This window comes from Cervus canadensis, chromosome 7 (genome assembly GCF_019320065.1).
Source record: "Cervus canadensis isolate Bull #8, Minnesota chromosome 7, ASM1932006v1, whole genome shotgun sequence".
In the NCBI taxonomy this organism is placed as follows: Eukaryota; Metazoa; Chordata; class Mammalia; order Artiodactyla; family Cervidae; genus Cervus; species Cervus canadensis.
The window spans coordinates 13,237,649-13,253,661 of record NC_057392.1 but is presented as its reverse complement, the minus strand read 5'-3'; the positions used below and the strand labels follow the sequence as shown (position 1 = coordinate 13,253,661).

Below are 16,013 nucleotides of genomic sequence, written 5' to 3'. Positions count from 1 at the left end.
TTAAGTGAGTGTTGAATTATTTATGAATTAATGTGGTTTTCTAAAGGGCTTTGATTGTTATATAAGAATTAAAGTCTTTTTGCTTCCTGATTCATTTTCCTTTTGTCTCACAGCAATACTTTACGGGTTACCCGTTCTGCTGCCCCGAGCACACTGGACAGTTCCAGCACTGCCCCTACTCAGCTGGGGAAGAAAGGCAAAGAATTTGAATTCTCACAGTTGCCGCTCAAAGTAGAGTTCCTGGAGTGCAGTGCCAAGGGTGGAAGAGGGGATGCTGGCTCTGCTGACATCCAGGACTTGGAGAAGTGGCTGGCTAAAATCGCCTGAGGACTAGATCCAAACACAAGATGTGAATGTGTGTATGTGTGAATGACAGTTTTGGAAAAGGATGTGGTAGTCTGGAGGGATTATTTCAAATATAGTTAGGAACTTTTGCTTATTCTGGAAACAAATTGTTGTTGAAACCAGTGTGGAATTTTTATTTTTTAAGCTCAGTTCTCCCATATTGCTTTCAAGCTAGTTATTTTATTTTATTTGTGTCTTCCCTTTTTAAAGTGTATGTAAGATCCCTTTAGTATATGCTTGATGTAAGGTCGAGGTCTAACAAGTGGACCTCATATAGAGAGGATACTATCATGAGAATATGATGTCATCTAAAATGTTTTCTTCTCCTTTGCTTCTGTGCTTTGACCCCCTTATCCTGGAAACAAACCTGTCTTGTGTGGATCTGGGTGATTTCCAGTTACCCTTCATGGGCAGTACATGAATCTTCAGATTTGTTGGTACAATTACAACATGGTCTCTGGACATGTAAAGGCAGGTTGAAGACAGCAAGGCTGTGCTGACAGTGGTCTGTTCTTCATCAGCTCAGTGACTTGTCGACACTCCAGCCTTGTAACACTTAGGTTTCAGAAATGTTATGAATTCTTGGAGTCATTCCTAGACGATGGGACTGTAAGTGCTAAATCCCCAAATGCTACTAAAATGTACACTAGAAATGACCATCCTAGTGTTTTCCCTTAACTGGGGAGCACATGGAGATTTAGAAGATGTTATGTTTTTCTGATGCATGAGTGCTTCTGGGCTATATCTTCGTGTGCTATTTGATGAGCTCCTATTTTTGTACTCATAGCATGAATGCTGTGGAACAAATACAAAATGGAAAAGTTCTCTGTAGATTTTTAAAGTGCACATTCACTGATGGTTTTTTTTAAAGTGATTTCAAAGTGATGTTCTTTGCTATCTTTTTAAAGGTATGGCTTTATAAATGGCTTTTTATAAATGATTAATATATAGGCTTCCCTGGTGGCTCAGTCCATAAAGAATCCACCTGCAATGGAGGAGACCCGCCTGAGTATAGGAGACTCTGTGCATTGAGTGCAGGAGAAATGATTAATATATTTCTTGATAAATAAAACGACCTGTCTGTGGGGCTTCCCTGGTGGCTCAGTGGTGAAGAATCCGCCTGCCAGTGCAAGAGACACAGATTCGATCCCTGATCTGGGAAGATACCACATGCTGCAGAGCAACTATTAAGCCTGTGCTCTAGAGCCCAGGAGCCACAACTGCTGAAGCCTACACGCCCTAGAGCCTGTGCTCCACAACAAGAGAAACCACCACAGTGAGAAGCCACGCGCACTGCAGCTAGAGAGTAGCCTGCTTGCCACAGCTAGAGAGAAGCTTGTGCTGCAACAAAAACCCATCATAGCCCCCTGCCGCCCAAATAAAAACTGTCTGGCTCAAAGCATTTACATAGAATGGTAGAGTGAATTCAGATAGGAGCACAAGTTAGAATTCAGGCCTGTCTCCACATTTCCGGGGCCTAATGATGGTAACGTACATAGAAACTTCAATCCCTACTTCAAACACTCAGAGACAAGCCAACTAAAGATTAAAAAGGAGACAGGGGTGGCTGTGGATAGGTGAAACACTAATCCCAGCACAGTGAGGGAGGAGCCATAAAAGAGGAGGTGCAGGATGCTCCAGGAGTATGCAGTGGGGCTCCTAACCTTGCCTTGAGGGTCGGGGAGAGGCAACGGAGAACGGCATGGAGCCAATGGCATCCCAGCGAGTGTGGTCCCCACATTCACGTGCTGTGGCCCATGCCTCTGCCTGCCTCCATTCCTGTGTGTCACTCTGGCTCTGCCTCAGAGCCCCTTTCCCTTCCCCGCACCCACACCCTGCATCACACAGCTTGCTGCTGGAGTATGAAATAAACCCAAGCTGACACAGAGATGCCATTAGAGTCCAACCCTGGCGGGGTTCTTATTGGGAAGTGTCACTGCTGATATGTCTACTGTCTTTTGGACTCTTTCTTGCCCTTTCCTTATTAGCCAAGTAGTTTTAGGAAGTAGGTGAGAAGAATGAACCAGAAACTCACAAGGTATGTGATTAATGTGACATGTTCACATAATCAAAGGCAGTGCTCACCTAAATAAACATCAATGGCTTGATGCTTCCATTAAGGGGCATGCCTGTGCTGTCAGCTGTTTTTTTTTTTCCAGAGGTGATAAAGTGTTTCACTTCATTAGAGGAAGAAATACATAAAACAAGTGACTGAAGAAGGGGTGCAGGTTGAATTTTATTCAAGACCTAAAGATGATCTTTTGAAAAAGGAAAGTTCTGTCTCAAACAGTGATTCTCAGATGTTAGCATGCATCAGAATTAAGTGATGCTTGTTAAATAGCTCATCTGAGGACCCCGCTTCTGAGCATTCAGTTCAGCAGTAGGTCTCGTGGTCTCAGGAATCTGCATTCATAACATGACCGAGCACGTGGGACTCCTGGGAGCAGTCTCACAGGTGGCCTGGCCTCCTGGAGTATCACACAGGCCTTTAATGTGTTTTGTTAATGTTCTTTGGGCCACAAACCATGTTTAGTGTTTTTTTTTTCGTTTTTTTTTTTTAATTTATTTTACTGTGCCAGGTCTCAGTTGTGGCACGCTGGATCTTTAGTTGTGGCATGTGAACTCTTAGTTGCAGCACGTGGGATCTAATTCCATGATCAGGGATCAAACCCGAGCCCCTTGCATTGGGAGCACGGACCGAGTCTTAGCCACTGGACTGCAAGGGAAGTCTCAGGCCCTGTTTAGTTTTACTCAAGGTGAAGTAAGCAAGCAGGTAACATAGTCCCTTCTGGGCACTCTCATTCTGCCTCCTAACTCTGCCACAGTCATCCCATTGTTGTGGGTCTGAGCATGGTGACTCGTGCTTGGGAGCTTGGGTTATCAATGGGAGGTCAGATTATCTTCCTGTGGCCCTGAAGCCATTCAGCCAAAGTAGGCCCATTTTTTCTTGGGCTGGGAGCAAGTATGGCCAGAGTGGAAAGAGGGATGTCAGGTCACAGGGCCAGCAGACTCAGCCTGACGGTGTCATAGATGGGAACATGGCAGTGTCTGAGCCACTGCATTGGGAGGCACTGAGACTGCTCCCCGGGCCGTTGCCTCCTGATGTGAAAGAACCTGTGCTCCGAGTGGGGAGGTGCAGATTGCAATGCAGTGCCATTGTGGAGGCAGCTGTGACGAACAAGCCCCATGCACCGACTGCCCTGGTAAACACCACCCACTGCCAGAGTGGAGTCTCCACTGGGTACAGAGCACACCTGCAGACTGAGGCTGCCTGTCCATTCCAGCTCTTTTAACACTTTTCCAAACATTTTGGGGCCTTGGTAGCCCCTCTCCTGCCAGGTGCCTGACTGTTTGCTAGAGGTTAGTTTCTGATCAGCAATAACTGCCGTTGCTGGGGAGTACCTGGGGTCTGCCCTTAGACTTCCCCATGCTCTCTGTCTCAGTGCCCCTGAGATTCCAGTGGCCCTACTGTGTGTAAAAGGCACTTGGCTGTGTTCTGTTGGTTTGAGATCATTTCAGCCAGAATATTGTGCTTTTTCTTTTTCTTAAGGTTTGAATTTAGAATGAAATCAAGGCTTCAATTGGTTTATGCCCATTCTTACCTAAAGGTGTATTAGCAGCAGTTACAATGCTTACCTCTTCCATTTCAGCCCTTTGAGTACTTAAAAAAAGGTGGTTACCTCACCTGACTTTTGCACAGGAAAGTAGTTCCACTTCCTTTTTCAACTATGAAGTCCTAACCTGTTGACTACTCACACGAGCCATGTATTGCATTTGGAAGATGCCAAGCACTGTGCCCAAGTCTGGGAATTCTAAGTGTGGCACACTTCCTGCTTTTGTGGGCATATAGTCACAGTCTGAGGTGAAGAAATAGCCCCTGCTTTCCCCTCTCATTAGCATGGGCTCCATCTTGGCTGCACCAACCTCTGTCCACAACGCCCCCTGCCCCCCCCTCCCACCATGCTGCATGCCCCAAGGTCAGCTGCCTCAGTACCAGCCTCACTTTCGCCCTTCCTTGTCTGGCTGCACCACCCATGCAGCCCCAGCATGACCTCAGTGCTTCCTGGGATCCCAGTGTTCCCCACCGCCACCCCACCCCTCTGGTCATGTCCTGTGTGAGGCACTTCGTGTTCTTTTGACTTCAGATCTTTTTGTTTCAACTGAAATATGCTTAAAAAAAAAAAAAAGCGGCGGGGGGCGGGGGGGGGGCGCGGTTATCATAGGATTATCAAAGCTCCTTTCTGCACCCTTGGTCACTGGGTGACCAAAACACAGCTACAGTGATAGAGGAGACCACCTCAAGCAACATACCTTGATGGCTTGCAGGGCACTGCAGGTAGGACATTCACAACTCCAGTTTTCACACTCACGTCTGGGAAGCCCCAGCATGCTTCCTTCACCTGCTGGATGTTGTGCGTGTGAGCATGATGCTCAGGGAGATGACCCACTCCCTTTCCTGTCTGTAGTCACACTGCCCTGAATACCGGTCTTGGGGAAAAGCTGTCTGGAACAGCTTTCCTCTGGCTTTGGTCTGGTTCATACAGGCATATGCGCTTGGGATCTCAGGCCTCAGCCCCTTGACTTGCCTGGTACCGCCTCCACCTCACAGTTTACACCTGGCACCCAGGAAAGTTAGGCTCAGTGGGCAGGGACTCTTACTGCCTACCCCTCCTAATCAGAGATGACTTCCTTGAGGTGGCAGATTGGAGGGTGTTCCAGAAACTTTTAGAACCTTTAAAGGAGAAAGATAGTGAAGCAGAACTTGACAAAGAAGACCTGGTGAACTTGGCTTTCCCTTTGGCCCCAGGATTCTCAGCATTCCCAGACCAGGGCAGCTGTGGGCCTGATCTTGGCCTTTGTGTTCTCTTTGGGTTGGTCCCCTGGCCTTCAGGGCCCCTTTTAGTCTGGAGGTGACTGAGACCTGAAGGGCTGTCTCAGGGATGTTCTCTAATTGGTGTGAGGTGACGCTGGAGGGCATACGAGGTAGCTTCATGTCATCTGAAAGGTGATTATGGTTCATCTTAAATTCTTGCCTTTAAATACTTCCAGAAATCATGGGAATAGAGATCCAGCCCCTATACCCACCCTTCTAACCCTCAGCCACTGTGGAGAGCAGGGATGACGAGATAACACATAGCCCTGAGTCTCAGTTCTGCCTGGAGTTTCCCTTTCCATCAGCCTTCAGGCAAAATGGAGATTATGGAAGCTCAGCGTGTCCTGCCCTTTCCCCTTCTGAGTTGAGAGCCCAGTGAGGAGCAGGAGGGAAAAGCAAAGGGAGGTGGGAACACACCACCCAGACATGAGGAGGGTCTTCTTCATGGAGCATGCATTTGAAGAAACCTGTTTTTTCCACACCCCCTCCACCAATATACGACCACACCGCTTAGAAACAAGAAACAAGAGGCTTTGTGTTGAGAATTAGGACAGTTTATTGTTTGATCAACATGCTGAGTCTTCCACATTTTACACAGTTTTATGTAAAGTCAATGTGGCCATTTAAGCCTGCTGAGCCAGTGAGATGGGAATGCCATCCTTTGTGCTCCTCGTGGCCAATCACTTCCTGGGGCCGGGTGAGGAGGAAGGTGACACACACCGTGTGATACACGCTGGCCGTCCACCTATGGAGGCTTCGCACTAGAAGGAAGCTTCCCATCCCACTGCGAGGATAAACCACACCCTACCGTGAGCATCAGCAGGGGCGGGGTAGGGGGTTGTCTGGTGTCCAGGGAGTTTACACATTGAGAGCTCAAGGTTTTGGGTCACTGAAATAGTTTATTTCAAACAAAAAAATCCAAAGGGTGCCCTGCTGTGACAATCAGAGTGGACTTGGGGGCTGGCCCTTCTTTGCAATGGAGGAGCCTGAAAGGTACTCAGATACGCTGGACCGACTTTTAGGTCCAAGCCAGAGTAGAGATGGTCTGAGGAGCACACTTGCCCTGTAGCCCTGCGTGCCAGTGCAGAGTCACATCTGTTACACACACGTCAGCGATAGATGAAGGGTGAAAACACTTGATTCTGACTGCTTGCAGGTTACTGGGTAATCACAAGCAAGTCACCCTTCTCAGACTTAGTTTTCCTGCATTTCCTGCAGGAAGGGTTGTGAGCCTGCCGCCTCACTCTGCTGTAGCCAGGGGACAGTGTCTCACATTCTTGGGGGAGAGGTAGTTAGGAAACTAGTGCGCACTGGTTGATGCCCAGACACTTCAGCTCGGCTGCCCCTCGTGTGGCTCAGACATGCCTCACAGCCCTCAGGTACCTGTTCTCACATCCCGACACCCTCACCTGCCTTCTGCCACGTAGAGAAATGAGGCTTCTCTGCCTGCAGGACACCGAAGCCAGCGGTGCCATTATTGTCACACCTGGTACTTGAGGGCGGGGGTCCCCAGCATTGCCGCCACCAGGAAAACGACAACATCACACTCAAGATGTGTCCACACTCTCGGCTACCACCATACCAATCCTCGTTTCTGCTGCCTGAAACCCTCAAACTGATCTGGCCATTGCTCCTCAGACCTGAGCCATCCCAGACCAACTGAGGATGCTGACAGGAAGAGTGCGGTGATGGTGATGGCAGGGAGACCTCTGACCAAGTCAGCATGCTTGCTAACCTTGGACCACACGGCGGCAGCTCTAGCACTCGAGATGCCGAGACCACCCCTTCACTCTGGCACGTATGCATTCAAACACGCTGCTTTCTCCACCATATGCTCGATTTTTCTGATGTCCACAAAACAGGAGCTTTACTGACAGCGTTTTTTTTCTTTTTTTTTTTGAGATTCCTCAAAGTAAAAGAGAGGGCCACAGAAGATGAACCTGCTCTATTCCCAGGTCAAGTGTGCTCTGTGGAGAGAGACTGAACCACTGGCTAAACTGAAATCATTTCCTAAAAGGGTCCTTCCTCTCTGCCTCGTGCTAGCCCACCTGGATCCAGCAACGATGGGATACTCTCACCAGGAATGCTGAGGAATTTCATGACATTCTCTTCAAGGGAACCTGATCATTTCATTATTGAACCTTAACTCTGAGACAAGATCCTACCTACAAGCAAGAGGACAGTGATGGCACCTCCCCCCAGTGGGAGCCAAGGAGCTAAGGCCCTTCTGTGCTGGAGGTCTGGCTGCCCTGACAGACCCAGGAAGAGGGGTGGAGATGAGGCCCGAGGAGGGCACTCATAGAACAATGTGGCGCCACCAGGATAGGAGGATAAGGGGAGGCAATTGCCGTCCCCACCTCCCCCTCTCCTACAGGGCTGGGAGAGCTGGGCTCAGGAGAGAGGATGTCATGTATGTGTTGGGAAAGGAGGGCTCACGGAGGCCACATCAAGCCACACTGTATCTACTTCATCTCTTACTATTATTCTAGGCTGTGATGGAAAAAAACATGGTATTCTGGATATGTGTACACATGAGAAGGGGACTGAGTTTCTATCTTTTTAACAAAAATTTTTAAAGAAAAAGTACTCTTTAGTACCAAGAAAATAAAAATCCACCATTCATTCACTGAGACCCAATGAGATCCCTGCAAATTGGGCTGTCCTAGGGGCCACAAGCAATGGCCCTCACTGCCAGCCAGGCTTGGTGCTGTTACCTGGACTCCTCTGAATTCTGACGAGGTAAGTAAGCACTCTTCCAACAAGCACCACTTGAGGGGTGTGCCATGGTGGGGGTACTGGCTCATATAGGCATGCACACTTGTGCATATAAGTACAGACAGAAACAGTGTGCATATTCCCAGGGTCTGCTTTTGCCTTTAGTTAACACATCTATGCATTGTTTTATTGATGGCAAGACAATTCACAAGTTTTTGGACAATATTAAGCATTTCTTATTTCAACACATTGCAGTACTTTTGGATTTCCAAAACTGATATCACAATGCAAGTTCCAACTTGAGAGCAGGAAAAACAAGAATATACATCGAGCACACGTATCTTTGTGAGAATGTGTGTGGAAGGTGTATACACAAGTCTATCTCTATATATAATTATGTACACACATATAAAAACTCAACATGTGACACTGGAATTACGTTCGTACGTTGGTCTTTACCTTCTGGAAGAGGAGCTCAGTGGGAATTCTGCTTCCTCTTTTCTTCACCTGAAGATAAACTTCTCTCTAAAGATCAGCTCTGACACACAGTCTCCTTAGCTGAGTGTGTGACAGGCCCCTGGACACAGTATCAGTGAGTCCCGCCGGGTCCCTGCTATGCTTGGTGGCTGCCATTTTGGCTTAGTTTCTGAGAAGTTCCAAATTCAACATAATAACTTGTTGGGATCCTGCTTTATGGTGGAATTTACTCCCTACTATACGCCAGATAGTCATTTAGCTCGTCTATGACAAGCCTAACAGCGGCCTGGAGGAAGAGCCAGCCAGGCAGGGTTCACTGATTTTGGCCAGAGTGGCTGCCCTCCGCCTGGCTTTGTGCAGACTTGGAGTTGGTGAGTCTGATCTATTTGGAATGCTGGTCAAATGGGCAGCATCACTTAGTGAAAGAGAGTTCTTTCCAAAGATTTTACAGGTAGGTCCTCAGGACTAGGTCCTTCTCAGAAATGAGTCAAAAATGGCCAGGATGGCTCCCTGGAAAGCCTTCTGGGGACCCCACCTCAGCCTTAGTCTCAAGTGACCAGAGTGCTGCTACAATATCTGCAAAGGTCTGTGCACAAAAAGGTCAACTGCCCTGCACCAGGGAGACAGAAACACATCAAGAAGTCAGCTTTTCCAGAACAGCACTCAACAGTAGTAGCAACCAAGGATCGGCAAACATGCATCTTCCTGGTGGCAGTTCTGCAGACCCTCCCTTCCCCCACCACAGACGGGCCAATACTGGGTGGAACAGGCTCCAGCTTCCCTGGCATCCAAGGAGGAGGACTTCAGGGGCACACACCGAGGTTTCTCCTGCCCTTCCCTTAGCTTCAAACCAGACATGTTTGCTGATCGTTGGACGGCTTGGTTAAAACATTTTCATGAGTACATATGGTGCCCCCAGTCTATAAACCACACCTTGCCCCAGCCCACAGTTGCCAACAGCACCCCGTCCTTCCTTCCTGCCCATGACCTCTTGCTCTGCCAGTCACTGGGTGGACCACAGAGCACAGACAGTCGCCTGTGGCAAGTGTCCTCCACCCCCTTCGAGGCTTTTCAGGGAGGGGATTCAGCAGAAGTGATTCCAGTGGGTCTGGCCTGGGCTCCCTGCAGTTCACAGGCCTTACTTCAGCTCGGGGCTGTGGTTCATGTCCTGCTCTGGCCACAGAAGGACGGAGTCAGAGCTGCCTCTTCAGAACCTGTTTCCTTCCATCAGTGTTTGATTTAACCACGGAGGGCCTGTTTGGTGAGGCCTGGTTGGTCTGGGCCAGAAGCCTCGGGATTGGAGCCTAAACAAATTGCCCAGTTAATTGTTTAAATTTATTGGTCTGGGGGTGGGAGGAGGGCAGAGGTGATGAACCATTAAAAGAGGACAGGAAGGAGGAGGTGTGTGGAAAAGGTTCTCTGTAAGTTTACAAATATACAAAAACAAAAAAAGCACATCTTTCAAATAAAAATGACTACATTTTTATCTGGCAAAAAGTTGTATACACATGATTTAAATTTTTTTTTAAATTTTAAGTTTTTGGCAATCTTAATAAAGTACAATATATTACAACCAAACCAAAAAATAGTTGTTTAAGTAACAGCTGTTAAGAGTGACGTGATCCCTGATGCCCAGCCTCCCTCCCCACCCACCCGACTCCTAGAGACAGAGAGAAAAGAAAACTCCTCCCATCTGGATAAGCTCATCTCCCACCCCCCTTAGGAAGCTAACCAATAGGAAGCAACACAACAAGCGAGTAGTGTCAAAGGAAGCCGGGGTCTGGCTGCATTAGCAGGAGCAGCCGCCCTCGCTGGCCGGGGGCTCCTGCGGTTTGTCCAGCTTGATGTCAATCACTGCAGGAGCCGGGCTAAGGAAGATGACTCGCGGAGAAGCTCCCACCTGACTCCCGCCCCGGTACCCACTCAGCGGCCCTGCACAGACCCTCCGTCCCTCCGCAAACACCCAGGGGCTCGCACTTTGCTTAGCCTGGGGGGGGTAGGATGCAGGGTCGCCAGGTCCCACCCTTCCTCCTCTTCCCGGAACGTCCCCCACGGCCTTGCCTCTGTCTACCAGAAGCAAAGCTTGTCCTGGGGCTGTGGGACCACCACATAAACACAGGCTTGACAGACCCTTTCTCAAAAGCCTTTCTGGTGGGGAGCCTCGGCCTTGTTCCCTGTCAACCGCACCCCGAAGTACACAGGAGGTGGAGAGCCTGCCGGCTGGGTGGACAGCCCACCTCGCCAATCACAGGGCTACCCGGGCCTTGCTCAGGGGGGCACAGCAACCTTGACCCCCTCACTTCAAGCTCCGGTCAGAGGGGGTCCTAGACTCTGAGCTTGCTGCTGTGAGAAGCCACAACCCGTCTACAGTCCTTTCCATGGATGCCCTGGGGAGTGTGGGTTGAAGGAGCACCAATAGGAACCGCCAGAGTTGGGGTGGAAGCAGTCCTGCTAGGGATCAGTTGCCCACGTCCCAAGGAGATTTTGTGGCCTCTATGTAAGGGCGATGTGAGAGGTGCTTCAGGAGTCAAGTAGTATAAAAAACCATGCTTCCCTAAAGACACCTTACCCTTTCCCTCCTTACCACTTTTTTTGCCACTGGCCATGGCATATATTCTGAGTATGACCTTGTCCATGACTTTTCCTTATTTTTTTTTCTTTTTATGGTCCCTAAACCTCAATATTCTTTTGTATATTTTTATCTTGTTTTGTGTGTATGTAGTATTACATATACATAAACATACATTTTTTATAACATGGCAAAGTAAACTAGTAAAAAGACAAGAAACAACTGACTTCCCTTCCACTGGGCAAATCAGACCACCTCTCTGAGCCTCGGTTTCAGCCTCTGAGTGTGGCCCAAGGTCTGGAGTGGACTGGGTGAGTGGTGTGCAGACCCTGTCCCCGGGGCAGTGGGAAGGCCCCAGGCTGTGCAGGGCTGGGTTGAGGAGGCACTTGTCTCATGTATAGGAGGCTGAACCATGCTGAGATCATGTCTGAGTGTAGAGAAGTGGAGATTCTACTTGTCCACATGAAACACAAATCTGTGTTCACTAGAAAGAAGGGCAGTTACTATTTCTCACTCCTTGCCCCGCACTGTCACTCCACACACATCCCCCTGGCACCCCGACCCTGTTTTGGAAGACTGTTTGGTTCAAGATGGACGGGGTCTTGAAGACCTTGGAGTTCAGCCTCACTCCTGTACATACGAGGCTCCACAGCACAGCTGCCTATCAGGAAGGCTGGCCTGGGGACCAGGGAAGGGCTTGTCCACTGTTCTAACATATCATGTGATAAATCCATGAATAAATGACTTCTGCAGCATCTTTCACTCACTTGTCAAAGGAAAAGGATACTCCCTTCTTTGCTTTTCTCCTGGACATTCTCCATTCCAGGCAGAGCCGAGGCCACACGTCGGAAGAGCTAGGGAGAGGGGGAGATGCAGCATGAGCCCCATCCTTCCCCCCCTGCTCCTGGCATGTCCACCTTCTGCCTCTTCTCACCCTGACCTCAGGCTCTACTTCTGTCCTGTCCCGCTGACTGCATCCTGGGAGCAGAGACTGCACCCTTGACAGAAGGGACTGGACCAACTTCTCCCTCCCACCCCCTAGCACCCTTCACAGCATTGGGCCCCAGCAGGCCTCTCACCCAGGCAGGCTGGCCTCGGGGTCTCAGGGGCTGAGTGTGGGTCATGGTGATGGCAAGGGATCCACCCCAGTGCAGAAAATGATCTAGGCCCTGGGAGACAAGCTTCTGTCCCACTGCCCACCTGGGGGCCAGTGGGGAAGTGGCTTTCAACCTGCCCTTTTGACAATGACCCTCTCTTCAGGGAGCCTTGCGAGTCCACAGCATCGAGGCAGCAGGCCTCTAGGAGCCAGGGCCACAGTCAGAGTTGAGGAGACTTTTCAGAGGGAATAAGGACATGGGAGTGTGAGTGTGATATTGAGGGTTTGCTTGGGCGTGGGCAAGTGTGACTGCGTATACTGTGTGTAGAGGAGTGTGTGCAGTGTGGATATGGACGTGCAGCATCTGTGTGTGTAAGTATGTGGGGGGTGCGTGTGTGTGACGTGTATGTGCACATGTGGGGTTTCTGTGTCTGCGTGTTTGTAAGTGTGCATGGAGAGCTGTGTGGTGTGTGTCTGCGCGCATGTGCATGTGCTCACTGGGGCAGGGGTGGACAGGGTGTCGGGGGGCTGGCAGGACCTAGGGGGATGGAACCTAGGGGGATGACAGTAAGTACAAGACAGAAATACAAGGCACCAGAAGATTCTGAATGCTCTCCCCATCTGTTGACAAACACCAACTGCAGGAACTAGGTGAGCTCTGGGCTTAAAACATCACTGCCTGAGCGCTCTGAAGACAGGGTGAGGCTCTTTCATGGTCTCACGGCAGAGTCCAGTCGCATGGGACCACCCAGGCTGGGTGACAGGACCAAAGGTGGTGAGGGTGAGGGCCCAAGTGGGGAAGATGCTGGTGGGCAGGGTGCAGAGATGGGCAGGAGGGGGTGCAGAGGTCCAGTCACTCCCCGAGCCTTCCTCCATGGCCATGCCCCAGGCAGCCCCACTCCGCCTGTCTGGCTGTTAAAGTAGTCACAGCCTCTGCCAATGGCCAAGTTGCCAGTCAAACAGAAGCTCTAAGGGTCACGTGGGGGCCTCTGAGAGCAGACATGCTCATGTTCAGAGTCCAGGAGCCTGCACTGCATGGAGACTCCTCTGAACCACTCAGGGTTGAACTGACTATACACAACTCTTGCTCAGACCATTGCCTGGCTTCCAGAATGTTCTGGAAAGGGGGCATCAGCATCTCTGTCCACTGGGGGCAGAGGCTACCTGCCCTCTGGACCACTGACCTCTGCTTCCCTGCCCTCCAGGCCTTTCCATCAGGACCACACAGAGCCACAATCTGGTGTCTCCTGTAGGCCCCCAGGGATGGGCAGCTCTGTCCTCCAGGGGACACCTTATGCCAAAGGAGGCTGGCAAGGGGTTGTGAGTGAACAGAGCAGCACTGAGGCCCTCCAACTGGGGTGGGGGCATCCCCTGGATCTGGAGCTCATTCTGTTCCTTCCATCTCCTCTGCCACTTCCCACTGGCACAGCACTGCCCAGGCGGGGTAAACCCTCAGACCCTCACTGCGTGTGGCCAGCTGCTGCATGGCAGCTTGTCTAGTGCTCTTGGACACTGCTGGGGGTGGCAGGGCAGAAGTGACCCCGGCAAGACCCCAGCGCCCCTCCAGTCCCACCTGTGCCCGTGTAGTCCCCCGCCTGGGAAGCCCCCTCCTTGTCAGCTCTCCAAGTCCTCTTTTCCTTGAAGACAGGGGACCCTCACCTTTTATGAACCAAAAACTCCTTTGGCAGGCTAGTGAAGGCTATGGCCTCCTTTCAAGCATATGAAATGAATGGTCCTCTGTCCATAGAATTCTCCAGGCAAGAATACTGGAGTGGGTAGTCATTCCCTTCTCCAGGGGATCTTCCCAACCCAGGGATTGAACCTGGGTCTCCTGAATTGCAGGCAGATTCTTTACCATCCGAGCCACCAGGAAAGCCCAAGTTTTATGTAAGGAAACCATTTAGTACTGAAATAAATTTCTAAACTCTTTAAAGATACAGGCTCATGATACAGCAACACCTGTGCTTCCTCAGGAACGTGTTAAAGAGCCGGAGCCGGCAGGGGACCCCCTGAGATACTGAGGGGGGAAACGTTCAAGAGACTCAAGACACCAATAAAGCCAGGGGAGCTACTATCACACGGAGTCCTGTTGCTATGCTCATGGCTGCAGAAAATGCTGAAGATCTGTCAGGGGATGGTGCAGAGACAGGTGCAGTTGTTTCCACCCAAGTCCACTGACCTGCTGAATGCCATCTATGAGAAGTCTCTTGCTCTGAGGCTCAGCCCTAACCCCACCTCCTCTATGGCTCCTCTGAGGAGTCTGACTCTGCAGGCCCCCCTCCTGTGAGCTCTAACCGCACTGAGGGTGGGCTCTTTTCCCCAAGTCCACCTGGCCCAACACAGCCCCAGGTGCTTGCCAAGCACAATGCAGGAACCCCAAATGCAGTGGATGGCCTCTCCTGCATGCCCATCCCAAGTGAGGGAACAGGTAGGAAAGTGCTGCTTCTCGGCTGCCTAGAAGCTGGGGGCTGGACATCCACGGCAGCTCAGGGGCCGTGGGGCTGGCTGCTGGGTGCAGCTGATCCCATAGTCCCCGATACCCTGAGGCTGAGGAGTAGAGCTCTGGAGGGACCCACTCCCCATCGGGTGGGCTGGCTGGACATGCTGCCCCACCTGGTCACTAGCCCCTGGCGCCAGAAGCCCAGTGTGGGCCCCTGGCCAAGGCGGCACCTCCCACCTGCTTCACGTTGTAGCCAGTCTTCGCACTGGTCTCGATGAACATGACGCTCAGTTCTTTGGCGCGCTGTTCGCCCTCCTCTATGGTTATCTGCCTGAAGGGAAGATGAGGGGGACCAGCTTTCAGGATAGAAGGAGCCCCCAGTCGGGGTGGAGGGAGTGGCCTCAGATGATGAAGGCACTTCAGTTGGCCTGAGACCAGGGCTGAACCCCAGGGCTCCCTCAGGGCTCATGAGGTGCAGAGCACAGCAGGAAGCCAGCATCCCCACTCCACTCCTTGGCAGTACTGTCCAGTCTGGGAGCTGGCCCTGTGGCTGGTGGGCTGCTGGCCCCTACCCACTTTTCCCAGGATCACCACTGCCGGAGCCAACATTTGTCACACTGCCAGCCACAGACCACCTCTCTGGGTGGTACCACCAGCCCCATTTGCCAAATGACCGCATTGAGGTCAAAAGGGATGGCCCCAAGGTCACCTATTGCAAAGAAGCTGGGCTTTGAGCTCTGTTTTCTTCACTTCAAGGACAAGATTTTAATAAAGCAGCTTCTCATTCAGAATACTCCCTAAACGGTCAGAGTGCATTTCAGGAGGCCCTCAGTTCATGACTGGTTGCTTTATTTGCCCCATAAGATAAGGAAAGGGTGCTGAGTTGAGCCCTGTTCCTAGAGGGCAGCCTCTTTAGGGACAGTGTCACACTCAGACATAGAGCTGGACCAGGAAACTCTGTGTGTTCACGCCTGGGGACCAGGCCCTTCACACTCACACCAGTGTTAGCACAGGCGTTTCCCAGGGGCAGGGCCAGCAGGAGCCCGAGGGCTGCTGTGTCCACGACTGCGCTGAGGCCAGGCCCAGATCACACACTGCTGGGCTGGCTGGGCACATGGGTGCTTCCAAAGCCTTCGGGGCCCTTCCCAGATGTGGGAGGACAGGTCATACAGGGCGCTCACCACCTACAAGTCCCAGGACACCCCATCCAGGAGGAGTTGCAGAGGAGGGCGGGGGGTGGCCCACAGCCCCCTGCACCTACCTCTTGTCGGCCAGGTCCGTCTTGTTGCCCACCAGCATGATGATCACATCGCTGCCCCTCTCCGTCCTGACATCATCAATCCACTTAGAGGTCTGCTGGAAGGAGTTGAGATCTGGAGGTGGAAAGTAGGGATAAAGCTTGGCATGAGAGGTGGCCCCGCGGGAGAGGGGAAGGGTTCAGGAGGGAGAGCGTGCACCCTCAGACACCTGGGCAGGGCAGGTGGGAGCACAGACCGGC

General features: G+C 51.2%; 2 protein-coding genes across 2 annotated transcripts in view; one reads left to right on the top strand and one right to left on the bottom strand.

Annotated features, from left to right (window-relative positions):
• Positions 1-1,301, top strand: part of LOC122445317 (serotransferrin-like) — an 84,523-nt gene extending 83,222 nt beyond the window's left edge. Inside the window, 1 exon segment of the mRNA XM_043474374.1 lies at positions 114-1,301. Within this exon segment, the coding sequence (XP_043330309.1) occupies positions 114-327 (214 nt within the window). The 3' untranslated portion in view covers positions 328-1,301.
• Positions 1,302-5,754: 4,453 nt separating this feature from the next.
• Positions 5,755-16,013, bottom strand: part of RAB6B (RAB6B, member RAS oncogene family) — a 58,459-nt gene continuing 48,200 nt past the window's right edge. The window contains exons 5-8 of the mRNA XM_043474373.1: positions 15,777-15,888; positions 14,753-14,846; positions 11,767-11,833; positions 5,755-10,264 (exon numbers count right to left, since the gene is read on the bottom strand). Of these exons, the coding sequence (XP_043330308.1) occupies positions 10,200-10,264; positions 11,767-11,833; positions 14,753-14,846; positions 15,777-15,888 (338 nt within the window). The 3' untranslated portion in view covers positions 5,755-10,199. The remainder of the gene's footprint in view (positions 10,265-11,766; positions 11,834-14,752; positions 14,847-15,776; positions 15,889-16,013) is intronic.